At 45.5% G+C, this 24,599-nt stretch overlaps 1 protein-coding gene across 1 annotated transcript in view; it reads left to right on the forward strand.

Annotated features, from left to right (window-relative positions):
- Positions 1-321: 321 nt before the first annotated feature.
- The window catches only part of KLB (klotho beta), a 44,147-nt gene continuing 19,869 nt past the window's right edge, over positions 322-24,599 (forward strand). Inside the window, exon 1 of the mRNA XM_063922756.1 lies at positions 322-1,210. Within this exon, the coding sequence (XP_063778826.1) occupies positions 470-1,210 (741 nt within the window). The 5' untranslated portion in view covers positions 322-469. The remainder of the gene's footprint in view (positions 1,211-24,599) is intronic.

Raw genomic sequence — 24,599 nt, forward strand, 5'->3', positions numbered from 1 at the left:
ACATTACCATAAATGCACAATCACTTCTGCATTATATATATATATATATATATATATATATATATATATATATATATTAAACCTTTCGTCATCATCAAAATGTGTTAGCTGGCACTTAAATAGTTAAAGAGTAAATCTGCCCCACACAAAACTATATATATGGTCTTATGTGTGGCAGACATATATTTTCTATATCTCATATGATCAGGCTTTCCATAGCTGGTACAAGGACACGCCACCCCCTCTTGCAGAAACTCCTCCCGAGCACACAGTTCAAGCTAATCATTGACAGGACTTTTACAATCCGGTTCTATAGACCAGCTGAGATAAGACAGTCCCAGCGCTTGCAGTAGAAGACAGCAGGGTCAGTGGGACACCCATTCTCTCTGCAGCCCATTGCCCCTGAATGGAAGCCTCTCCATCCTGACACATGAAAGGAGTCCCATTGCCAGTAGACTAGGGGGACACAATGGTTGCATGTTGGCTGAAAGGACTCTGGCTTTTTGTGGCTATCATTTTCCCAAGAGATGTCACTGGAATCCCTGGAGAAGGCAGGAAAGTCTGGGAAAGGATGGGACAAGTCAAGCCTTTAACTGAGGAACAACTTTTTTCTAGCCATGGAACGTTCCCCAAAGACTTTCTATGGGGAGTAGGAAGTTCCTCCCTGCAAATAGAAGAGGACCACTCCGGCAGAGGACCTTCTGTATGGGACGAGTTTATGAGAGCCCACCAGCCCTGGCTTGGAAACCTTACCAGTGGGCAGCCTGCAGACACATCTGCCAGCTTCCCGGGCAAGGAACTGCCAGCCCTGGAGTTTTTAGGGGTGGATTTTTACCATTTTTCCATTTCTTGGCCAATGCTTTTCCCCCAGGGAGATGATATCCCCAGCGAGCAGGGAGTCCTGTACTATAACAGCCTCATCAACTTACTGATCGGCAAGGGCTTGAAGCCAGTGGTCACCCTGTACCACTGGGACCTGCCGGTGCCCATCCAGGAGCAGTACGAGGGTTGGGCAAATCAGAGTGTCACCCATCTGTTCAATGACTATGCCAAGTTCTGCTTCCAACAGTTTGGGGACCGGGTGAGGTATTGGATCTCCATGCACAACCCCTACCTGATAGCCTGGCACGGTTACGGCTCAGGGATAAATGCCCCTTGGGTGAGAGGAGACGATGCAAGGGTGTCTGCAGTGGCACATAACCTCATCAAGGTAAATCGGTGTATGCTCATATTGCAACACTATGTAGCAGCTTCTGAAAATACAATAGACTGTAAATGAATATCCTGGTGCCGAGCTAACAATCTAACGATCTAAACAGTAATGTTGCAATTCCAATGTATTTACTTACCTTATTGGTTGCTGATTCTGGGTAACGTTCTAGACTTTTATTGATTTACGCAATAATGTAAATCAAACTGAACCTTCAGTACAAACACAAAACTAGATGTTTTTATTATTTTATCTGCACCAAAGTCTCATTATCCCACAAATCTAAATATATGTAGCATAATAGATAACATGTATTCCAATAAGTGCAAATATTTTGTTTGTTAAATCTGAGTTGCGTATAGTCAATCTAGGTTACATGTAGCGACTATTGATTCTCTAACATGTATTGTTTATGACATTCATAGTTATTTCTAAATATTTAAAATGAAGTTTTTAACATGGGGTGGATTTTTCTCCCATGCAGACCGGACTACTGCCAGTAACACCAAAATAGAGTAATATATACAACCTCTAATATATACAACCTTTATAACTAGAGATTATAGTGGACAGTAGCTCACAGTGAGATGGGGTGTGGGCCATTAAGTCGACCACACTTAGGTCGACAGTCATTAGGTCGACAACTATTGGTTGACATGCAGTAGGTCGACATGGTCAATATGTCGACATGTACTAGGCGACATGAAAAAAGGTCGACATGAGTTTGTTTGTTTGTTTTACTGTCTTTGGTGTCGTCTTCTTCACACAGGTTACTGTTCCCGGTTGTAGTCCACGTGGATTGTAAAGTATGAAAAAGTAAAACAAATGAACAAAAATGTGAAAAACTCATGTCGACTTTTTTCCATGTCGACCTAGTACAGGTCGACCTTTTGCCTATGTCAGCCTATTGACCATGTCATCCTAATGCATGTCGACCAATAGTGGTCGACCTAATGACTGTCGACCTAAGTGCTGTCAACCTAATGACCATAACCCGTGAGATGTACTGTACATAATAAGTTAAACATTATAAATTATGGCCCAGATTTATCAAGCCTTGGCGAGTGATAAATTGCACGGTGATAAAGTACCAACTAATCAGCTCCTAACTGTCAATTTTCAAACACAGCCTGTAACATGGCAGTTAGGAGCTGATTGGTTGGTACTTTATCACCGTGCAATTTATCACTCTCCAAAACTTGATAAATCTGGGCCATAGTATATATTTTGAATGTTATGATATAGATTTTTATACAGGGTCAATTGTATTGAGGTGTAGTGAGAATTGAATTTACTTAAGAAAAAAATAATTGGAGGTATAGCCGCCCACTTTGTTTACCCTATACAATTAATAATTACTTTTCTCAATGCTTTGTGACCAGTTTATCCTTGACTTTTGTCACTTGTGTGTATTTTGTACTCCCCTGAAGTACTCATCCAATGTTTGCCTTGTCAGGGACAGTGCTGGCCGGTCTCTACTCACACCACCAAGGTTGCGGTGTAACACCCAAACAATACCTGAGCTCTTCATATACTGACTGTCTGTCTATCTATCTATCTATCTATCTATCTATCTATCTATCTATCTATCTATCTATCTATCTATCTATCTATCTATCTTCTATGTAAAACTATATGTGGATGTAGTTGATTGCTGAGGACATCATGCTGATACAGTTCTAATGTAATTAAAGCATTTTTACTGTTTTGGCAGTACATTATGCTTTAATATCATGTTTAAAATCAAGATGCCAACACAGATAAGATGCTGAAAATAACATAAGAACTGTGGCGTCATTTTGCTGTCCGCATTCTCCTATCCAGGGCCGTAACTAGGGGGGGGGGGGGGGGGCTGGCTAAGGGGGCATGCGACCCAGGTGCAGGAATTGAAGGGGTGCCAGGGAGTTACAGAGGAACAGGGTTTTTGTTTTTTGTTTTTTTGTACCAGCAGTGCTGTGCTGCTCCAGTGAGACAGCTGACTGCTCCCGGGGCAGTGTCTCTGACCCACCTGTCTGCCCACAGTTGGCTCCGACGCTGTGCAGATGAGCTCCAGTTCCTGGGATCTCTCCTATGCCGGCTACTGTCTTAAACTATCTTCTTTGCCATGCAGTGCTGCGACTAGCATGCATTGAACTGTGCAAGCTATAGAGGTGAGCTGTTGGTGCTGTGTTGTTAAGCAGGCTATGATCCCTGCTGCCTGGCCAGCACCAACCGATAACAAGCTGCCGATAACAAGCTGCCGCCTACACACAATTGAGAAGACACGCTGTAGTGTAGTGATGTAGTTCAGCATGTAGGGGATGTTGTACCAGTGATGCAATGCAGTGGATATGGGAATGTAGTGCAGTGATATAGTGCAATGTATGGGGACACACGGGGGGCATGTAGTGGAACACACTGCTGGGGGGGGGGGGGGCATTTGGGGCACATAGGGGAATATTGTCCTGTAGTATCCCCTTTTTTTCACATTTTTTTGATAATTTGACTATTTTAGTCTGACAGTGTTTGTTTGCATGTTTTTTTTTTATTGTGGGGGGGGGGGGGGGGGACGGGACACAAATTACCGCCTTGCCCCGGATGACGAAAATCCTAGTTTCGGCCCTGGCCTATCCACATATAGGGGGGTGATTCAATTCAGTGGACTTTGGGAATCTGCAACTTAAATATCACACACACCGTTACTAATTTTCGTGAAGCGCCTACCTACATCTCTCGCAGTTCAATTGTAAGTGTCCATTCCTGGGAATTGTGTCAATATCAGGGTAAATTTACTAAGGTGGGAGCTTTTTAGAACTGGTGATGTTGCCCATAGCAACCAATAAGATTCTATTATCTTTTAGAAGCAGCTAGATAAATGTTAAGTGGAATGTGATTGGTTGCTATGGCAACATCACCAGTTCTAAAAAAAAAACCTCCCACCTTAGTACATTTACCCCATCATGTGGTTTGAATTCTACAAAGTGTGACCTAGGAGAAGTGGATGAAAAAATGGGGAAATCACCCTAAACCCCCAAATGTGGCAAATAACATACTGTAGCAGGGTGGTAATGGAAGGCTGTTAGTGACCACAAGCAAACAATTGGATGTTCTTAAAGATGTCAAATGGTTTGTTTTCCTTTTTTACTAATTGTGGAAACATGATAGGCAGCACAGCAATTTGGGGCTCAAAAAAAATTATGGAATGTACTTTTTCAGGGTTTTAAGACTAGTTTGCAAAATATTGGAATTTTTTGTTAACTCAAACCTACAGGTTCCAAAGTACTTTCCCATAAAAGCATCACTCCACCTACCTGTCCTACATCATTTACCCTATTTTTTTTAGATTATTAGAGATTTCGGGGTTTATTTATGAAGAGATACTTCTGAGCGTGTTTATGCCTGATATTTAAAAGGACAATGCTTTTACTTTACTAGTTGTGTCTTGCTAGTAAAAGCATTTCCCCTTTAAATATCGGGCACAAAAACGCTCAGAAGGGTCGGGTTTTGCAACCCAATTCTTCTAAATAAACCCCATCACCTGTATTGGCCATATTGTGCTATGTAAAAATACCTCCAAGTTCCTGATTATTTATTTTCAGAGGTGAAGCTGAACTTCTGCTCTGTGTCCTGGCATTTTTTAGCTTAGGAAACAGAAATTCCCCACCCATGCTCACGGGGGAGGGGGGGGGGGGGGGGGGTTGAGAGAAAAATATGATTTTGCTTTGAAACTTGTCCGGGAGTTTGGAATTGAATTGCAGGATTGCGTGGAGATGAGATGTACCCTCAAAATCACACCACCGTCATAAGGGGATATTTACTAAGCCGCAGAGAGAGATAAAGTGGAGAGAGATAAAGTACCAACCAACCAGCTCCTGGCATTTTTCAAACACAGCCTGTAACATGCATTTAGCAGCTGATGGGCTGGTACTTTCTCTCTCCCCACTTAATCACTCTCCAGTGCTTAGTAAATAGACCCCTTACTCCCTGGCACATTGCATTTAATTGAATTGCCCACAATGTCTGTTGACAAACTCTCTCTCTCTCTCTCTCTCTCTCTCTCTCTCTCTCTCTCTATCTATCTGGGATACATATGTTTTGTCAACAGACAATATGTCAACAAACTATGGCCCCCATTTATCAAGACTTGTAGAGTGATAAATAGCACGGTGATAAAGTACAGGTTGAGTATCCCTTATCCAAAATGCTTGTGACCAGAAGTATTTTGGATATCGTATTTTGGAATAGTTGCATACCATAATGAGATATCATGGCGATGGGACCCAAGTCTAAGCACAGAATGCAATTGTGTTACATATACACCTTATATCATACCTCCTAACTTTTTTATCACTAGAAGAGGGACACACGCCCCCTAAAGGGGGCGTGGCCCATGGAAAAGGAGTGTGGCTTCGCGAATGGCCCGCGATCACGAGTCACTCCCCATTTTTGTCACTGAAGGGGCATGCCCAGCGCTCCGTAAGCCGCTGGCATGCCCCCTCTCCTTCTGGCTCCACTGAATAGACGCTGTGTGCATGCGCAGAGCGTCTGTTCCCCACTGCTCTGCTAAGCAAGGCAGCGAGTGCATGAGCCTCCCAACTGCCCCACCCCACCGCGGGACACTGCGGCCCGCGGGTGGGACAGCGGGACAGTCCCAAAAAAATGGGACTGTCCCGCGAAAATCGGGACAGTTGGAAGGTATGCTTATACACACAGCCTGATGGTAATTTTAGCCATTATTTTTAATAACTTTGTGTATTAAATAAAGTGTGTGTACATTCACACAATTCATTTATGTTTCATATATTCATGTGCCTTTCCTTTTCTTACTTACACCATCTTATACTCCATACTCCCTGATGGCACCGAACCCCGGGTTTTCTATACCTGTCCTAGTTTGTCCTGTACTGTAAGTGCGGTTTTTCTTGTTTGCTCATTTTATTATGTACTGTGTAATGGGCGCTGCGGGTCCCTTGTGGCGCCATATAAATAAAGGATAATAATAATAATAATAATAATAATATACACCTTATACACACAGCCTGAAGGTCATTTAATACAATATTTTTAATAACTTTGTACATTAAACAAAGTGTGTGTACATTGAGCCATCAGAAAACAAAGGTTTCACTATCTCATTCTTACCCAAAATTCCGTATTTCTGAATATTTGGATATGGGATACTCAACCTGTACCAGCCAATCAGCTCCTAACTTTCATGTTACAGGCTGTGTTTGAAAAATGATAGTTAGGAGCGGATTGGTTGGTACTTTATCACCATGCAATTTATCACTCTCCAAGACTTGGTAAATCTGGGCCTATATGGGGTTGGAGCAGAATGCTGACTGCATCATACCGACACAGTTCTAATGTTAATGAAAGCATGTATACTGTGTTGGCCGAACAGTAAACTTTACAATCATGTTTATAGTTATGACTCCAAAACAGATAAAATACTGCAAGTAACAACCCATGTTGGCATTCTCCCATCCACATATAGTTTGTCAGCATAGTGTCTATTGACAAACTGACTACTTCCCCCTCTCCCCAGCAATCTTTATGTGATCTCCCTCCACGGGCCAGATGTAATTACGCCTGAGTTCGGCGGCCGTGCGGGATGCCGTCTGAACTCGGATGTTTTTTAAAGGGGCAACCACATACAAGGCATGGTTTTGCCTTGTAAGTGATTGCCCCTTTAAGAATACGTTTAAGTTTGGCCAGCATCCCACATGGCCGCCAAACTCTGGCGTATTTACATCTGGCCCCTTTTCTCTCTGTCTCTCGCTATGGGGCCCAATTATCAAAGTATATTTACGGCTATATCCCCGAAAACAGGTTATCCGCAAATATGAGGTATCTACTGAATGTAAGAAGTAACGTGTGTGTAAAATAGATCGACATTACTGCATTATGTTTGTCCTACTGATTTTCAAGGATGACTACAACAAATAAACAGAGTCCTTCACCTGTTAGCCTGAACTCTCATTTCATTTTTGAGCGCTGGCTGCGTTCCACGGTTCAATATCTCCCAAAGTTGTTGACATTCCTGTACTGTTGTCCTTTGCCTCACCCTATGGGCGGCTCTTCAGTGGGTCCACCACTCATAGCAATAGTAACACAATATAAAACATGCTTTTCTTGCACACATTATCTACAGATGCTGCTTTGTAGATGGATCTAGCGATCTTCAGCAACTGCACCTGTGTCAGAGCCGAGTGTATCTCTGAGCAGATGAGAGCAACCAGCATCCCTCGGCTGAATGGGAGTGACTGGGTGGTAATCAGCTCTTTGCAGCTGGTTTGCAGGCAATTCGGAATCAAGCACTCTGTGGGGTTATGTAATAGGTTCTGATTTAACAGAGCCAGCGGGATTTCAGCAAGATTGCCTCTAAAGCGCAATTTGTTATATTTGCTTTCAATTGGCTTATATTACTTTATTGACTTATGAATGTATTGCTTCTGTAATGAAAGCCTAGCATCCATGTCTTGTAGAATTTGCTAAAAAATAATAACATTTGTTAAATAAAGCCACAGCATGTAAGCACTGAATGCCTTTATTAGATAGCAGATGGGAAGGTACAAGCTGAGAACAAATGCTTCCATGCTGGTGCTTGACCGGTGAGAAGAACCACCACATCTCTCTTCAGTGCCAGGTAGCCAAATCCCATGAGATCAGGCTACTCAAGGTGTGGGCCAGTGGACAGACACCATTTGGTATCTGGTGCTGTCTTTGTGCAATCAGAAGGTAACCCAAGATCCAATAGCGGTCATCATCCAAATGTATTTACTACCATTCCGTTAACAACATTATTGCTTTCTATCGTACAATTAATGGCCGCTGCAGTTTTTCTGGAGCTTACTTGATAACTTTTTGGACCTTCCCTCCACAATCCATGAAGCAGGCAGGGGTGAGGACACAATGCTCTGCAAATCAATTATTAAGTCGCCTGACCGGGTAATTCAACCCGTCAATAAAGAATGGTTATTCCCGGGGTATTCCCAGGTCAGGTGCAGTGTGAACGGGTTGCCGGGTCAATGCGATGATAACCCGGGATATTGTCAGGTTGGGAAGCCAGTCTGAAAGCGTCCAATGCCGGGTTACACCCAGGAAGGTCCCGTTTCCATTTCCCTGGTGTGACCCGGCATTGCGATGTGAAAGCGGCATAAGTCTCTGGAGTATACTGGAGTATGACAGGGGAGGATCTACCTACCCTCACCGAACATCACTCAGATCAACGAGGGCTAGAGCCACCTCTCCCATCATTTGAGAGTGTTCCAGACACTGTGTGTGTAAATAACAACAATATCTTTGGGATTTGTACCAAGAATGCAGAGACTCTTGAGGGACCCAGGACTGCAGGACTGGCATAACCATGCCCCCCACTATGCACTAGATAGATGACAGCTAGAATATGATTGGTTGCTATGGGCAACTTATCCACTTGTTCTCTTTAGAAGATGAAGCGCCATGATGAGGAGTAGCCTCACCCTCTTCAGTGCCCACCAGTACAGTGGCTCACCAGATGAATCGACGACCTTTTCTAGGGATTGCCATCTATAGGTTAACCATTGTTGGACACCATTGATGGTGTCATCAGTGATTAACATCGATGACATGAAACCATCGACAGTGAACCATTGGTGGCTTGCATCCATCAATGGACATTCCTGCTGTGGGGCACGGCAGGCTGCGGGCCAAACTGGTTTGGGGACGGGGCTTAGGGGCACAATGCAGGGTAGAAGGTATGCTCAGTGCCTCTTGCTTGAGGGACAAAAAACAAAGCCATTGCTGACAGGCAACCCTCAATGGTGGAGAACCATTGGATCTCCGCAATCGATGGCAAAACCATCGACCATCAGTGGCAAATCTTCAATGGTTTTTAAGTTTTAACCAACAATGGACGACAGCTATGCCTAGCCCTGAAACTCATTCTGCAGTATCAGGCAGCAGGGTCTGACAGCTGATCAGTGGCTAGGGACTAGGGAGATATTCCCTCCCAGGCAGGGAGTGTGCCGAGCCTCATTATCAGCATCATCCCTCACTGCCTGTCCATTACATTGTGTACATACCATGGAAACCTACTGAGACATAGATGGACATTACCTGGGTCAAAGGTTTACCCATCTGCTGTACATTACTTCAGGCAACCTTTTTGACCACAATCACTTAAACATTAATTAAAAAAAGCAACACAAAAAAACACCATATGTTTGCTTTGGCTTCACCTAAATGATCTGCGGCTTACAGGTGCACAGCTGCTAGCAAGCAGCGTGATATCTCCTACAATGCACACCTCATCTAACAAGCCCTGAAGTAATGCAATCCGTAATTAAACAGTAATATTACTTACAGTAGTTTGTATATTAAATCCACTTGTGTATTACGCATCTTCCTAGACAAGGACTGTTTGTGATAGGATTATTAGATCGGTCATATATAAATGCTACAATATAAAATATATTACACCTTTTTCTCAATTATCTCATATATTCATTTTATATTTCATACTTATTTCTAGCAGGGGAAAACATGATTATTTAAAATAGTAATGGTTTATAACAGGCTAACCTCTGCAAAATGCAGCTGTGTGATACCACAGGGGGATATGTATCAAGTCTTGGATGTATCAAGAGTCCCCACCTTATCTCTCTCCAAAGCTTAGTACATCTGTCCCTTTATCTCTCTCCACTGTATCTCATCCAAGATTTGATTCATCTCCCCATATGCTAGTATACATTGTGCAAAACAAAAATTTTTATTCCAGTATATGAAATATGTTCCCATATTAAGAATTCAGCTTAGGGATATGATATATATAAAATAACCCTCTGAAGCTAGCAATACAAAAGGTACCCTCCACGCAGAAGGTAAGTGCACCCATTGGGGCTTAATAACTAGTAACACAATGGCCCTCATTCCGAGTTGATCGTTCGGTATTTTTCATCGCATCGCAATGAAAATCCGCTTAGTACGCATGCGCAATATTCGCACTGCGACTGCGCCAAGTAATTTAACAATGAAGATAGTATTTTTACTCACGGCTTTTTCATCGCTCCGGCGATCGTAATGTGATTGACAGGAAATGGGTGTTACTGGGCGGAAACACGGCGTTTTAGGGGCGTGTGGATGAAAACGCTACCGTTTCCGGAAAAAACGCAGGAGTGGCTGGAGAAACGGAGGAGTGTCTGGGCGAACGCTGGGTGTGTTTGTGACGTCAAACCAGGAACGACAAGCACTGAACTGATCGCACAGGCAGAGTAAGTCTGAAGCTACTCTGAAACTGCTAAGTAGTTTGTAATCGCAATATTGCGAATACATCGGTCGCAATTTTAAGAAGCTAAGATTCACTCCCAGTAGGCGTAGGCTTAGCGTGTGTAACTCTGCTAAATTCGCCTTGCGACCGATCAACTCGGAATGAGGGCCAATATCTTTAGCATTTTTTCTTAAGTAGCTTAAGGATTTTAGTTATCTGTTTCAGCACTTTTCTATCTGCATCTATTCACTATGCAAGTACAAGGGTAGATTTATTATTTTAAAAGACATATATATATATATATATATATATATATATTTATTTTTTAATGGGAATTGTTTCTTTAGGGGGCGCCTACCTGTATAGCTTTCTATAGGTTAGGTCCTTTTGGATTTGTATCTATAGTTAAAACATTATCCAATTTGTTACAGCAAACTATTCATTGAATACAACCGCATCAATCTTTTCCAAGATATACATATATTTATTAAAATACTTTCTTAAAATGTTTTAAAAAATTATTGAAGCCCTGTTACAAGATAATAATATATAGGTACAATTGAGTTTTTGACAAGTACTTAAAAGACAGGTCTTTTCTTTTGTTATGAGTCCAGATACTATATCACCCTGTCATCAGATATAGAAAGCTACATATATAGGTGCCCCCTAAAGAAACAATTCCCATATACTTATTCAAGAGGCCCTTCCAGGTAGAGAACCAATCTGTGGGGTTACTGCCGAATATACTCAAAGAACATCTGGTTATAGAAATCTCTGCCAAATCTTATAACAGTATTATTAAAGTTTTAAAAGCGCAGTACTAGTTACCAAATATTCCCCTATATATATATATATATATATATATATATATATATATATATATATATATATATATATATATATATATATATACACACACACACACAGACCCTCCAACATGACCTGCCCCACTAGGTTGCAGACTGCCCTGTCACCTCTCTGGAGATTATACAGGTAACGTAGACACACTATGTACTTGTCTGCTGCATACAAGGCTGACTGACATATATATATTATATATATATATATATTATATATATATATATATATATGTGTGTCAGTCAGCCTTGTATGCAGCAGACAAGTACATAGTGTGTCTACGTTACCTGTATAATCTCCAGAGAGGTGACAGGGCAGTCTGCTTCGCTGCTTGCAAGATAGCACCTATCTGTGGACCTTGAGAGTACACCTGTGCTGTGCTAACGAGATTCTCACTCCAGTACAGAGTGCACGTGTATTGCACATTGCACCTCTGTGTTCTGCAAGAGTCATCCCAAGGAAACTCCGCATAGTGTTTTTGCAGTCACGGCTCACATTTGATAATTCAGTGGTTATTCACTTTTCTGCTGCAATAAGCATCTATTAAAGTTGTTTCTACTTAGGGCAGTGATGGGGATCCTTTGGCACTCCAGCTCTTGTTGAACATCCCAGAATGCCCTGCTACAGTTTTGCTATTTGGCCATGCTAAAACTGTAGCAGGGAATGCTGGGATGTGTAGTTCAACAACAGCTGGAGTGCCAAAGGTTCCCCATCACTGATTTAGGGGGTTATTCAGAACTGTTAGCAAACCAAAACAGTACACTAATGGGCACAACCATGCTTCACTGCAGGAGGGGCAGATATATCATGTGCAGAAAGAGTAAGATTTGGGTGGAGTGCATTCAAACTGAACTCTAGCCAAATCAATGTGGTGGCTGGCCGCATCCCCTCTGGATACTGGTCACACCCCTTAACATGGGCCCCTACCACTGCATTCCCCTGGTGGGCTCTTCATGCCCAAGTCCGACACTACCTCTGCCTCATTGACAGGCAGATGCGTTTGCAGGGTGGTCGACTTGGTGTTGGGTGGGTGTGGTGTCAAAAACGGGGCAGGTTCGGGGAGGCCATGTGATGCCATCCAGGCTGTGGAGGCAACGGGGCATCCACAATTCAGCAATGCAATCGCAATTGAATTGCTGGTGGGCATTTGCATGCTGGGCGGCCTTGTCCTGTGCTGGACGCCACCAGCATGCGATCGCAAGCAGTTGCAGTTTTTCTAAAATAGCAAAACTGCAACTAAAGCTGAATAAGGTCCTTAGGGCCTAATTCAGCATTTATCGCTATTCCAACGACTGCGCATGCGTAACGTTTGCATTGTGCACACACGAGGGGTAACAGCGACAGAAATTGCACACAGATCATAATCACAATGTAGCCGCTGTTTGACAGGAGGCCGGCGTTTCTGGGCATATACCCGACTTTTTCTGGGTGTGTCAGAAAAAACGCAGGCGTGCCCAGGGGTTTTCGGGGAGGGTCTCTGACGTCAGCACAGACCACTTCCAGGCTGTCTCAGACGCAGGTTAGTAGCAGCCTCAGACCTACTCACATTTGCTCAGATGGCAAAAAATCTTTAATGATCTGGAAATTGCGTATGCATCTGCGTATGGATAGCGCTCTGCGTTGCATTCGCAAACTTGCACGGGGCGTTTTTTCTTCCTGTCTACTCGCAGACACCTACAAATTCTCGTAAGCTTGCGAGCAGGGCCTTCCTACTTCTGGTATCCGGACTCCAGGCCGACAACAAAAAGGTCGACACACCTTTGGTCGACGCCAATTGGTCGACACCTTGGGTCGACATGGGCAAAAGGTTGACATGGACAAAAGGACGACATGAACAATGTCGACATGGAAAAAGGTCGACATGAATTTTTCACGATTTTTTTCTTTTTTGGAAACTTTTCATACTTATCGATCCACGTGGACTACGATTGGAACGGTAATCTGTGCCGAGCAAAGCGGTAGCGGAGCGAAGGCACCATGCCCGAAGCATGGCAAGCGAAGCGAGCCATGCGAGGGGACACGGTGCACTAATTGGGGTTCCCGGTCACTCTACGAAAAAAACGACACAAAAAAACATAAAAAACTCATGTCGACCTTTTTCCATGTCGACCTTGTTCATGTTGACCTTTGGTCCATGTCGACCTAAGGTGTGTCAACCAATTGGCGTCGACCTAAGGTGTGTCGACCTTTTTGTTGTCGACCTGGAGTCCCAGACCCCTACTTCTATGTCTGTCTGTTTTTACCCAGTTTTGTTCTATTACTTTTGTTCTAATTGTAAAGCGCAACGGAATATGCTGCGCTATATAAGAAACTGCTAATAATTAATAAATAAATAATAAATTAATTCTCATAATAGCGATCTATGCTGAATTAGGCCCTTAGTACGCTGACGTATATCAAGTTAGCAGGGGTCCTGAAACGGAATGTTTACATTAGCGATCATTTCATGTTACATAGCCCCTTTCCTAGCCCTTGTCCCTGCATGTGCGTATCAGTACATTTGGGAGATACTACGAGGGAGATCTATTCAAGCGTGGAGAGAGATACAATTGATAAATTACCAACCAATCAGCTCCTGTCTTTTTTAAACCCAGCCTGTAACATGGAGGTCAGGAGCTAATTGGTTGTTATTTTATCTCTCTCCATGTATCTCCCCATTCATTTTTTATTGGCGTGGATAGCATACCCTCCAACTGTACCTTTTTGGTCAGTACAGTGCCATACCTCACAACTTTCTTCTTACGTAAAGAGGGACACACGTGTGGCGAAAAGGGGTGTGGCCTATAAAAGGGGGTGTGGCTTCACGGAGGACCCACGAATGCAAGCCACGCCCCCATTTCCGTCAGTGAGGGGGCATGCCCAGCGCTTCGTGAGCTGCTGCCATGCCCCCTCTCCTCCTGTCTCCACTGAATAGACGCTGTGCGCATGCTTAGCAGAGAAGCAAGTGCAGGAGCCTCTCAACTGCTCCCCCTCCCACCGCGGGACACTGCGGCCTGCGGGTAGGACAGCGGGACAGTCCCCAAAAAATGGGACTGTCCCGCGAAAATCGGGACAGTTGGGAGGTATGCAGTACCCTTTCTTAATGGTCTGTACCGGGCAAAAAGGGCCTTGTGCCGGGTTCAGCATCTCCATTAGTCTCCATTGCGTTAAATGGCAGCGCCGCTGGGCCACACCCCCTTTACCCATAGCCACGCCCCCTTTACGTGGCTGTTTTTTTTAAACCGATTTCTGGCTTTGCAGTGTTGGAGGGTATGGAATAGTGGCGATAAGAAATGACAATTATCAGGTGTAAAACCTAATTGATAAATATTTTTTTCCCCATTATAAGTCATCCTACATCCTACATCAATATGTGGAACATACTATATACTGAAGTATCCAGTGGCGGATTTAGGGGGGGGGGCACCAAGGCACGTGCCCCCCCTGTCATTTTTAGTTGATTTTTGTATTTTTATTTTATTTTGTGCGCACGCCGCAGCCCTCGCGGTGGCTTGGGGGCGAGGGGCTGCGGGGGCGCCACTGATTTAGTGCAGACTGACATGCGGACGAGCGTCCGCATGTCAGTCTGCGGTCTCGTTTCCTCCGCTGCTGTTAGGAGGGACACGGAGGGCACAGTGCACGCCTCCCTGTGTCCCTCCTGGGTCTCCGGCGGCCGCGGGTCTCATAAAGGAAGTGCCGTTCGTGAGCACTTCCTTTATTAGAGTGACCCGCGGCCGCCGGAGACACAGGAGGGACACAGGGAGGCGTGCACTGTGCCCTCCGTGTCCCTCCTAACAGCAGGGGAGCGGCGGCGGCGGAGGAAGGGGGGGGGGACGCACTGAGGGGGCATATCTGGCACTGGGGGGGAATATCTGGCACTGGGGGCATATTTGGCAGGGGGGGGGGAGAATATCTGGCACTGGGGACATATATGGCACTGGGGGGAATATCTGGCACTGGGGGCATATGTGGCACTGGGGGGGGGGGAATATCTGGCACTGGGGGCATATGTGGCACTGGGGGGGAATATCTGGCACTGGGGCATATGTGGCATTGGGGGCATATATAGCACTGGGGGGGGGGATATCTGGCACTGGGGGCATATGTGGCACTGTCTGGGAATATCTGGCACTGGGGGCATATGTGGCACTGGGGGGGGAATATCTGGCACTGGGGGCATATGTGGCACTGGGGGGGAATATCTGGCACTGGGGCATATGTGGCACTGGGGGCATATATAGCACTGGGGGGGGATATCTGGCACTGGGGGCATATGTGGCACTGTCGGGGAATATCTGGCACTGGGGGCATATGTGGCACTGGGGGGGTATATGTGTACCTGGCACATGGGGGGGGGGCTATATTTGGCACTGGGGGCATGTGAGTACCTGGCACCGTGGGGGAATATCTGGCACTGGGGACATATGTGGCACTGGGAGCACAGCCCTAGCAACAAGGACTACCTCCTAGCAACGAGCATGACACCCAGTGCATGAAACCCCTGGCAACGAGTATGACACCCAGTGCATGAAACCCCTGGCAACGAGCATGACACCCAGTGCATGAAACCCCTGGCAACGAGCATGACACCCAGTGCATGAAACCCCTGGCAACGAGCATGACACCCTGAGCATGAAAACCCCTGGCACCGTGCATGGAACCAAGAGCATGAAACCCCTGGCAACGAGCATGACACCCAGTGCATGAAACCCCTGACAACGAGCAGGTATTTGAAAAGTAATTAGAAGCCTTACTGTAGGACTTAATGTGTAATGGGCATTACGGTGTGTGGCATAATGTATCACGGACATTGCGGTGTGTGTCATAATGTGTCACAGGCATTACGGTGTATGGTATACTATATCGCTGGCATTGTGATATGTGGTATAATGTCTCAGGGTCATTGCAGTGTGTGGCATAATGTATCACGGACATTGCGGTGTGTGTCATAATGTGTCAGGCATTACGGTGTGTGGTATACTATATCACAGGCATTGTGGTATGTGGTATAATGTCTCAGGGTCATTGCAGTGTGGCATAATATATAACGGGCATTGCGGTGTGTGGCATACGGTATAACGGGCATTGCGGTATGTGTCACAGGCATTACGGTGTATGGTATACTATATCACGGGCATTGTGGTATAATGTCTCAAGGTCATTGCAGTGTGTGGCATAATGTGTCACAGGCATTGTATGTGCTATAATGTATCGGGCATTGCAGTGTGTGTCATAATGTGTCACAGACATTGTATGTGCTATAATGTATCAGGGGCAGTGCAGTGTGTAGCATAATGTATAACGGGCATTGCAATTCCTGTCATAATGTGTCACAGGCATTATAGTGTGTGGCATAATGTGTCGGGGGCATTACGGTGTGTGGCATAATGTGTCGGGGGCATTACGGTGTGTGCATACTGTGTCATGTGCATTATTGTGTGTGGCATAATGTCTAAGGGCCATTGCAGTATGTGGCATAATGTATACTGGGCATTACTATAAGGAGGAAAAATGACAAATAATGTAAGGGGCATGAATCAGGATTATTTTTCTTTCCTGTGGTGGCCAACGTCTGGGCGTGCAGGTTGCAAAACTGGGGTATAAGGTAGTCTTTTCCTGCAATACCACGCCCATTCCAACGAAGCCACGTCCATCCCAACAAAGCCACGCCCCTTATGGTGCCCCCCCTGTAATTTTTTTCTGGATCCGCCCCTGGAAGTATCCAATACTATTTTAGATTGTGAGTTTGTAGCAGGAGTCTGGCAATACGCTGTCTTGTTTTATTACTGTGCTTGTGCCCAGAGGCGGATTGGCCATAGGGTCCACAGGGAAGATTCCCGGTGGGCCGACGCACCCATGGGGCCTGTTTTGTTTGAGGACATGTGGTCCTTTTTATAGACATAATGAATAAGATGCAAAATAATTTGCATATATGAAAATGACTTTGCCACTTAGCCTGTGATTGCAGATGATCTAGTGTATGCTCTGTCTGCCTGCTTGGCTGACATATAAGATTGAGTGAATAGTGATTGGGATACGGTTGGTGTAATAAGCAAGAAAATATATCTTTCTAAAGAATGATATAGTTTCCTAAATTCTGAAGGTGTATCATATAATGTGCTCATAATATTTCATTTTATTTCCTTTTAACTTCCCCCTTGATGTTGGACATGCCCACTATCTGGAAAGTCTTGGGGGGAGGGTGCTGCTGCCATGGCCCATGGCTAGACCTTACACCTCTGGTGCTGCCCATGTGGGGCCACTAGTACAAATTTTTCCAGGGCCGCTTTTTGTTCCCAATCCGCACCTGCTTGTGCCCTATTGTAAAGTGCTGCTAAGTATACTGGTACTGGTAATAATAACACTTTCTCTTGCAGTACACCAACGTTCCATATGTAACTTAACACAGCTTATACCCCTTTTCCACTTACGAGCAAGGGTCGCAGCCGGGAGCCTGACACGGGAGCTGCCCCCTGCTGCGACCCGTGCTCGGCCCCTTTCCCATCAGCAGTCACAACCCGGCATATGCCGGGTTTGTGACGCTTCTAGTGGCGCGGCAGGGGCGGCGCAGGGAGATCACATGATCTCCCAGCGCCGCCCTTCCATACAGTGTAAACGGGAGCCGTGTCGCATCGACACGGCTCCCGTTTACACTACATCCCTACCCGGATCATTCCCGTGTCCTACCCAGGTAAATAGCCGGGTAGGATTTACGGGTCACTTGATCCGGGTTTACCCTTTTCCACTTGCAGAAAACACGGGTAAATGCGCGCCCCCGTGCATTTACCCGTGTTTTTTGAGCTAGTGGAAAAGGGGTATTAGTTAGCAGCACAGTCATTGGTCAGTATGCCAACGAAGAACGGTGAGGATCTGGTTTAAGAGTTTACAGCTTGTGGATAAAGCGCTTTTCATGAACCCAAATTGTGCTGCATCCAGCCAGGTCCCCTTCACTAGACCATAGAGATAAGATCCCACATTTTATTTGCTCTGTTCCAACAGGCACATGTTGTATCTCTTGCCCAGCACCCCTCCCAGCAGCACTGCTAGCTGTCAAACTCTCACGCCAATGACTTTGTGTGTCTTCTTGTTTGTCAGTGAGCAATGGGTTATGGGCCCTGCCTCTCCCTCCCAGCTATGTGTGTATTAGCTGCACAGCTGTGAGGCAGAGAAAGTGAGAAGAGCAAAGACATTCCCAAGATTCCATGGGTTATATAGCCTAAAGCTTTGATATGACCTATCTTATAGGCAGGTCTGGCGACAGGGGGTACAAAGGGGACAGATGTACTGGGCCCCTAGGATCAGAGGGGCCCCAAGTATATGCTGATAAGTACCCGTCAGGGATGTGAGCCGTCTTGTCCAAATAGGACAGCGAGCTGTAGGCGGTGTGGCCACAGCCTCAGAGTGACAGGAGTCTCTCACATACAGTGACTGTGCGGCGCGAGTGTGCGTATGCCCTTCCGGGTTCTGCTCTGTTGCAGGCAGTTATGGGACATGGCAGCTGTTCCCCTAGCCAAGATTCCTGTGCCCTGCACCTTCTGGTAGGGTCTGATGTGCGGTGTTTGGATCTGGGGAGTGCAGCACAGGTGAGTCGCTCCCCGGGGTAAGAGTGTATTGGTGAGGGGATACAGGGCTTTGGGATAGGCAAGGGAGCTGGGAATGCAGCATGGAGGCATTGGGGAGAGACAGGCTGTGGGGTGTGTGGGAGGAAGGAGAGAGGAAGACACAGACTGTGGTGTGTGTGTGTGCGGGGGGGGGGGGGGAGAGGAAGTAGAGATATACATATTATTTATATATTTGTATAAATAAATATATTAATATATAAACATTTTAACAGTTTCTTATATAGCGCAAATTCTGTTGCGCATATATATTTATATTTTATATATATTTACATATCTATCTATCTATCTATCTATCTATCTATCTATCTATCTATATATCTATATATATATATATATATATATATATATAAATCTGATGGGGGCCCTAATATTTCTGTTGCCGGCCCTGCTTATAGGAAAACTGTGGAGGAGAATCGGCAAGTTACAGAAAATGGAAATGGGGATACATAATGGCACATTGCTGCCTCATAGCACTAGGGTCATGGGTTATAGTTCAACCAGGGCCCTATCTGAATAGAGTGTGATCTGCATGTAATAGTTTCGATTGCTGTTTTAGACTAACTATTAAAATCATTTACCCACTTAGATTTATCAAACCTTCTAAACAGGGCAAGTAGATGTGTTGTCCATAGCAACCAATTCTAGTATCATTTATGTAGCACATTTTGTAATATGATAGCTAGAATTTGATTGGTTGCTACACTTCCCCCTGCCGCCTTTAGAAGGTTTGATAAGTCACCACCATAGCGGGATACACCTTAGCTGTACACTAATGTCACACCAGGAGAGATCTCAGACCCTAATTCCGAGTTGATCGCTCACTAGCTACTTCTTGCAGACTTGCAAATGCATAGTCGCCGCCCACGGGGGAGTGTATTTTTGCTTTGCAAGTGTGCGAACGCTTGTGCAGCCGAGCGGGACGAAAAAGTTTTTTGCAGTTTCTGAGTAGGTCTGAACTTACTCAGCCCTTGCGATGACTTCAGCCTGCCTGGTCCCGAAACTGACGTCAGACACCCATCCTGCAAACGCCTGGACATGCCTGCGTTTTCCCTACCACTCCCAGAAAATGGTCAGTTGACACCCATAAACGCCCTCTTTCTGTCAATCTCATTGCGAACGTCTGTGCGAATGGAATCGTCGCTAGAAGCATTGGACAGCAACAATGCTGTTTGTAGCCGTATGACGCGCCTGCGCATTGCGGTGCATACGCATGCACAGTAGTAACTAGAGATGAGCGGGTTCGGTTTCTTTGAATCCGAACCCGCACGAACTTCACTTTTTTTTTCACGGGTCCGAGCGACTCGGATCTTCCCGCCTTGCTCGGTTAACCCGAGCGCGCCCGAACGTCATCATGACGCTGTCGGATTCTCGCGAGACTCGGATTCTATATAAGGAGCCGCGCGTCGCCGCCATTTTCACACGTGCATTGAGATTGATAGGGAGAGGACGTGGCTGGCGTCCTCTCCATTTAGATTAGATTTAGAAGAGAGAGAGAGAGAGAGATTGCTGTGATACTGTAGATTAGAAGAGAGTGCAGAGTGCAGACAGAGTTTAGTGACTGACGACCACAGTGACCAGTGACCACCAGAGACAGTGCAGTTGTTTGTTTTATTTAATATATCCGTTCTCTGCCTGAAAAAAACGATACACAGTCACACAGTGACTCAGTCTGTGTGCACTGCTCAGCCCAGTGTGCTGCACATCAATGTATTGTATATAAAGCTTATAATTGTGGGGGAGACTGGGGAGCACTGCAGGTTGTTATAGCAGGAGCCAGGAGTACATGATAAATAATATTATATTAAAATTAAACAGTGCACACTTTTGCTGCAGGAGTGCCACTGCCAGTGTGACTAGTGGTGACCAGTGCCTGACCACCAGTATATTAGTAGTATTGTATACTATCTCTTTATCAACCAGTCTATATTAGCAGCAGACACAGTACAGTGCGGTAGTTCACGGCTGTGGCTACCTCTGTGTCGGCACTCGGCAGGCAGTCCGTCCATCCATAATTGTATTATATACCACCTAACCGTGGTTTTTTTTTTCTTTCTTTATACCGTCGTCATAGTCATACTAGTTGTTACGAGTATACTACTATCTCTTTATCAACCAGTGTACAGTGCGGTAGTTCACGGCTGTGGCTACCTCTGTGTCGGAACTCGGCAGGCAGTCCGTCCATCCATAATTGTATTATAATATATACCACCTAACCGTGGTTTTTTTTTCGTTCTTTATACCGTCGTCATACTAGTTGTTACGAGTATACTACTATCTCTTTATCAACCAGTGTACAGTGCGGTAGTTCACGGCTGTGGCTACCTCTGTGTCGGAACTCGGCAGGCAGTCCGTCCATCCATAATTGTATTATAATATATACCACCTAACCGTGGTTTTTTTTTTCGTTCTTTATACCGTCGTCATACTAGTTGTTACGAGTATACTACTATCTCTTTATCAACCAGTGTACAGTGCGGTAGTTCACGGCTGTGGCTACCTCTGTGTCGGCACTCGGCAGGCAGTCCGTCCAACCATAATTGTATTATATACCACCTAACCGTGGTTTTTTTTTCATTCTTTATACCGTCGTCATACTAGTTGTTACGAGTATACTACTATCTCTTTATCAACCAGTGTACAGTGCGGTAGTTCACGGCTGTGGCTACCTCTGTGTCGGCACTCGGCAGGCAGTCCGTCCAACCATAATTGTATTATATACCACCTAACCGTGGTTTTTTTTCCATTCTTTATACCGTCGTCATACTAGTTGTTACGAGTATACTACTATCTCTTTATCAACCAGTGTACAGTGCGGTAGTTCACGGCTGTGGCTACCTCTGTGTCGGCACTCGGCAGCCCGTCCATAATTGTATATACCAGTGACCTAACCGTGGTTTTTTTTTCTTTCTTTATACATACATACTAGTTACGAGTATACTATCTCTTTATCAACCAGTCTATATATTAGCAGCAGACACAGTACAGTGCGGTAGTTCACGGCTGTGGCTACCTCTGTGTCGGCACTCGGCAGCCCGTCCATAATTGTATATACCACCTAACCGTGGTTTTTTTTTCTTTCTTTATACATACATACTAGTTACGAGTATACTATCTCTTTATCAACCAGTCTATATATTAGCAGCAGACACAGTACAGTGCGGTAGTTCACGGCTGTGGCTACCTCTGTGTCGGCACTCCGCAGCCCGTCCATAATTGTATATACCAGTGACCTAACCGTGGTTTTTTTTTCTTTCTTTATACATACATACTAGTTACGAGTATACTATCTCTTTATCAACCAGTCTATATATTAGCAGCAGACACAGTACAGTGCGGTAGTTCACGGCTGTGGCTACCTCTGTGTCGGCACTCGGCAGCCCGTCCATAATTGTATACTAGTATCCAATCCATCCATCTGCATTGTTTACCTGAGGTGCCTTTTAGTTGTGCCTATTAAAATATGGAGAACAAAAATGTTGAGGTTCCAAAATTAGGGAAAGATCAAGATCCACTTCCACCTCGTGCTGAAGCTGCTGCCACTAGTCATGGCCGAGACGATGAAATGCCAGCAACGTCGTCTGCCAAGGCCGATGCCCAATGGCATAGTACAGAGCATGTCAAAACCAAAACACCAAATATCAGTAAAAAAAGGACTCCAAAACCTAAAATAAAATTGTCGGAGGAGAAGCGTAAACTTGCCAATATGCCATTTACCACACGGAGTGGCAAGGAACGGCTGAGGCCCTGGCCTATGTTCATGGCTAGTGGTTCAGCTTCACATGAGGATGGAAGCACTCAGCCTCTCGCTAGAAAACTGAAAAGACTCAAGCTGGCAAAAGCACCGCAAAGAACTGTGCGTTCTTTGAGATCCCAAATCCACAAGGAGAGTCCAATTGTGTCGGTTGCGATGCCTGACCTTCCCAACACTGGACGTGAAGAGCATGCGCCTTCCACCATTTGCACGCCCCCTGCAAGTGCTGGAAGGAGCACCCGCAGTCCAGTTCCTGATAGTCAGATTGAAGATGTCAGTGTTGAAGTACACCAGGATGAGGAGGATATGGGTGTTGCTGGCGCTGGGGAGGAAATTGACCAGGAGGATTCTGATGGTGAGGTGGTTTGTTTAAGTCAGGCACCCGGGGAGACACCTGTTGTCCGTGGGAGGAATATGGCCGTTGACATGCCAGGTGAAAATACCAAAAAAATCAGCTCTTCGGTGTGGAGGTATTTCACCAGAAATGCGGACAACAGGTGTCAAGCCGTGTGTTCCCTTTGTCAAGCTGTAATAAGTAGGGGTAAGGACGTTAACCACCTCGGAACATCCTCCCTTATACGTCACCTGCAGCGCATTCATAATAAGTCAGTGACAAGTTCAAAAACTTTGGGTGACAGCGGAAGCAGTCCACTGACCAGTAAATCCCTTCCTCTTGTAACCAAGCTCACGCAAACCACCCCACCAACTCCCTCAGTGTCAATTTCCTCCTTCCCCAGGAATGCCAATAGTCCTGCAGGCCATGTCACTGGCAAGTCTGACGAGTCCTCTCCTGCCTGGGATTCCTCCGATGCATCCTTGCGTGTAACGCCTACTGCTGCTGGCGCTGCTGTTGTTGCCGCTGGGAGTCGATGGTCATCCCAGAGGGGAAGTCGTAAGCCCACTTGTACTACTTCCAGTAAGCAATTGACTGTTCAACAGTCCTTTGCGAGGAAGATGAAATATCACAGCAGTCATCCTACTGCAAAGCGGATAACTGAGTCCTTGACAACTATGTTGGTGTTAGACGTGCGTCCGGTATCCGCCGTTAGTTCACAGGGAACTAGACAATTTATTGAGGCAGTGTGCCCCCGTTACCAAATACCATCTAGGTTCCACTTCTCTAGGCAGGCGATACCGAGAATGTACACGGACGTCAGAAAAAGACTCACCAGTCTCCTAAAAAATGCAGTTGTACCCAATGTCCACTTAACCACGGACATGTGGACAAGTGGAGCAGGGCAGGGTCAGGACTATATGACTGTGACAGCCCACTGGGTAGATGTATGGACTCCCGCCGCAAGAACAGCAGCGGCGGCACCAGTAGCAGCATCTCGCAAACGCCAACTCTTTCCTAGGCAGGCTACGCTTTGTATCACCGCTTTCCAGAATACGCACACAGCTGAAAACCTCTTACGGCAACTGAGGAAGATCATCGCGGAATGGCTTACCCCAATTGGACTCTCCTGTGGATTTGTGGCATCGGACAACGCCAGCAATATTGTGTGTGCATTAAATATGGGCAAATTCCAGCACGTCCCATGTTTTGCACATACCTTGAATTTGGTGGTGCAGAATTTTTTAAAAAACGACAGGGGCGTGCAAGAGATGCTGTCGGTGGCCAGAAAAATTGCGGGACACTTTCGGCGTACAGGCACCACGTACAGAAGACTGGAGCACCACCAAAAACTACTGAACCTGCCCTGCCATCATCTGAAGCAAGAAGTGGTAACGAGGTGGAATTCAACCCTCTATATGCTTCAGAGGTTGGAGGAGCAGCAAAAGGCCATTCAAGCCTATACAATTGAGCACGATATAGGAGATGGAATGCACCTGTCTCAAGTGCAGTGGAGAATGATTTCAACGTTGTGCAAGGTTCTGATGCCCTTTGAACTTGCCACACGTGAAGTCAGTTCAGACACTGCCAGCCTGAGTCAGGTCATTCCCCTCATC

This window comes from Pseudophryne corroboree, chromosome 1, assembly GCF_028390025.1.
Source record: "Pseudophryne corroboree isolate aPseCor3 chromosome 1, aPseCor3.hap2, whole genome shotgun sequence".
Lineage (NCBI taxonomy): Eukaryota > Metazoa > Chordata > Amphibia > Anura > Myobatrachidae > Pseudophryne > Pseudophryne corroboree.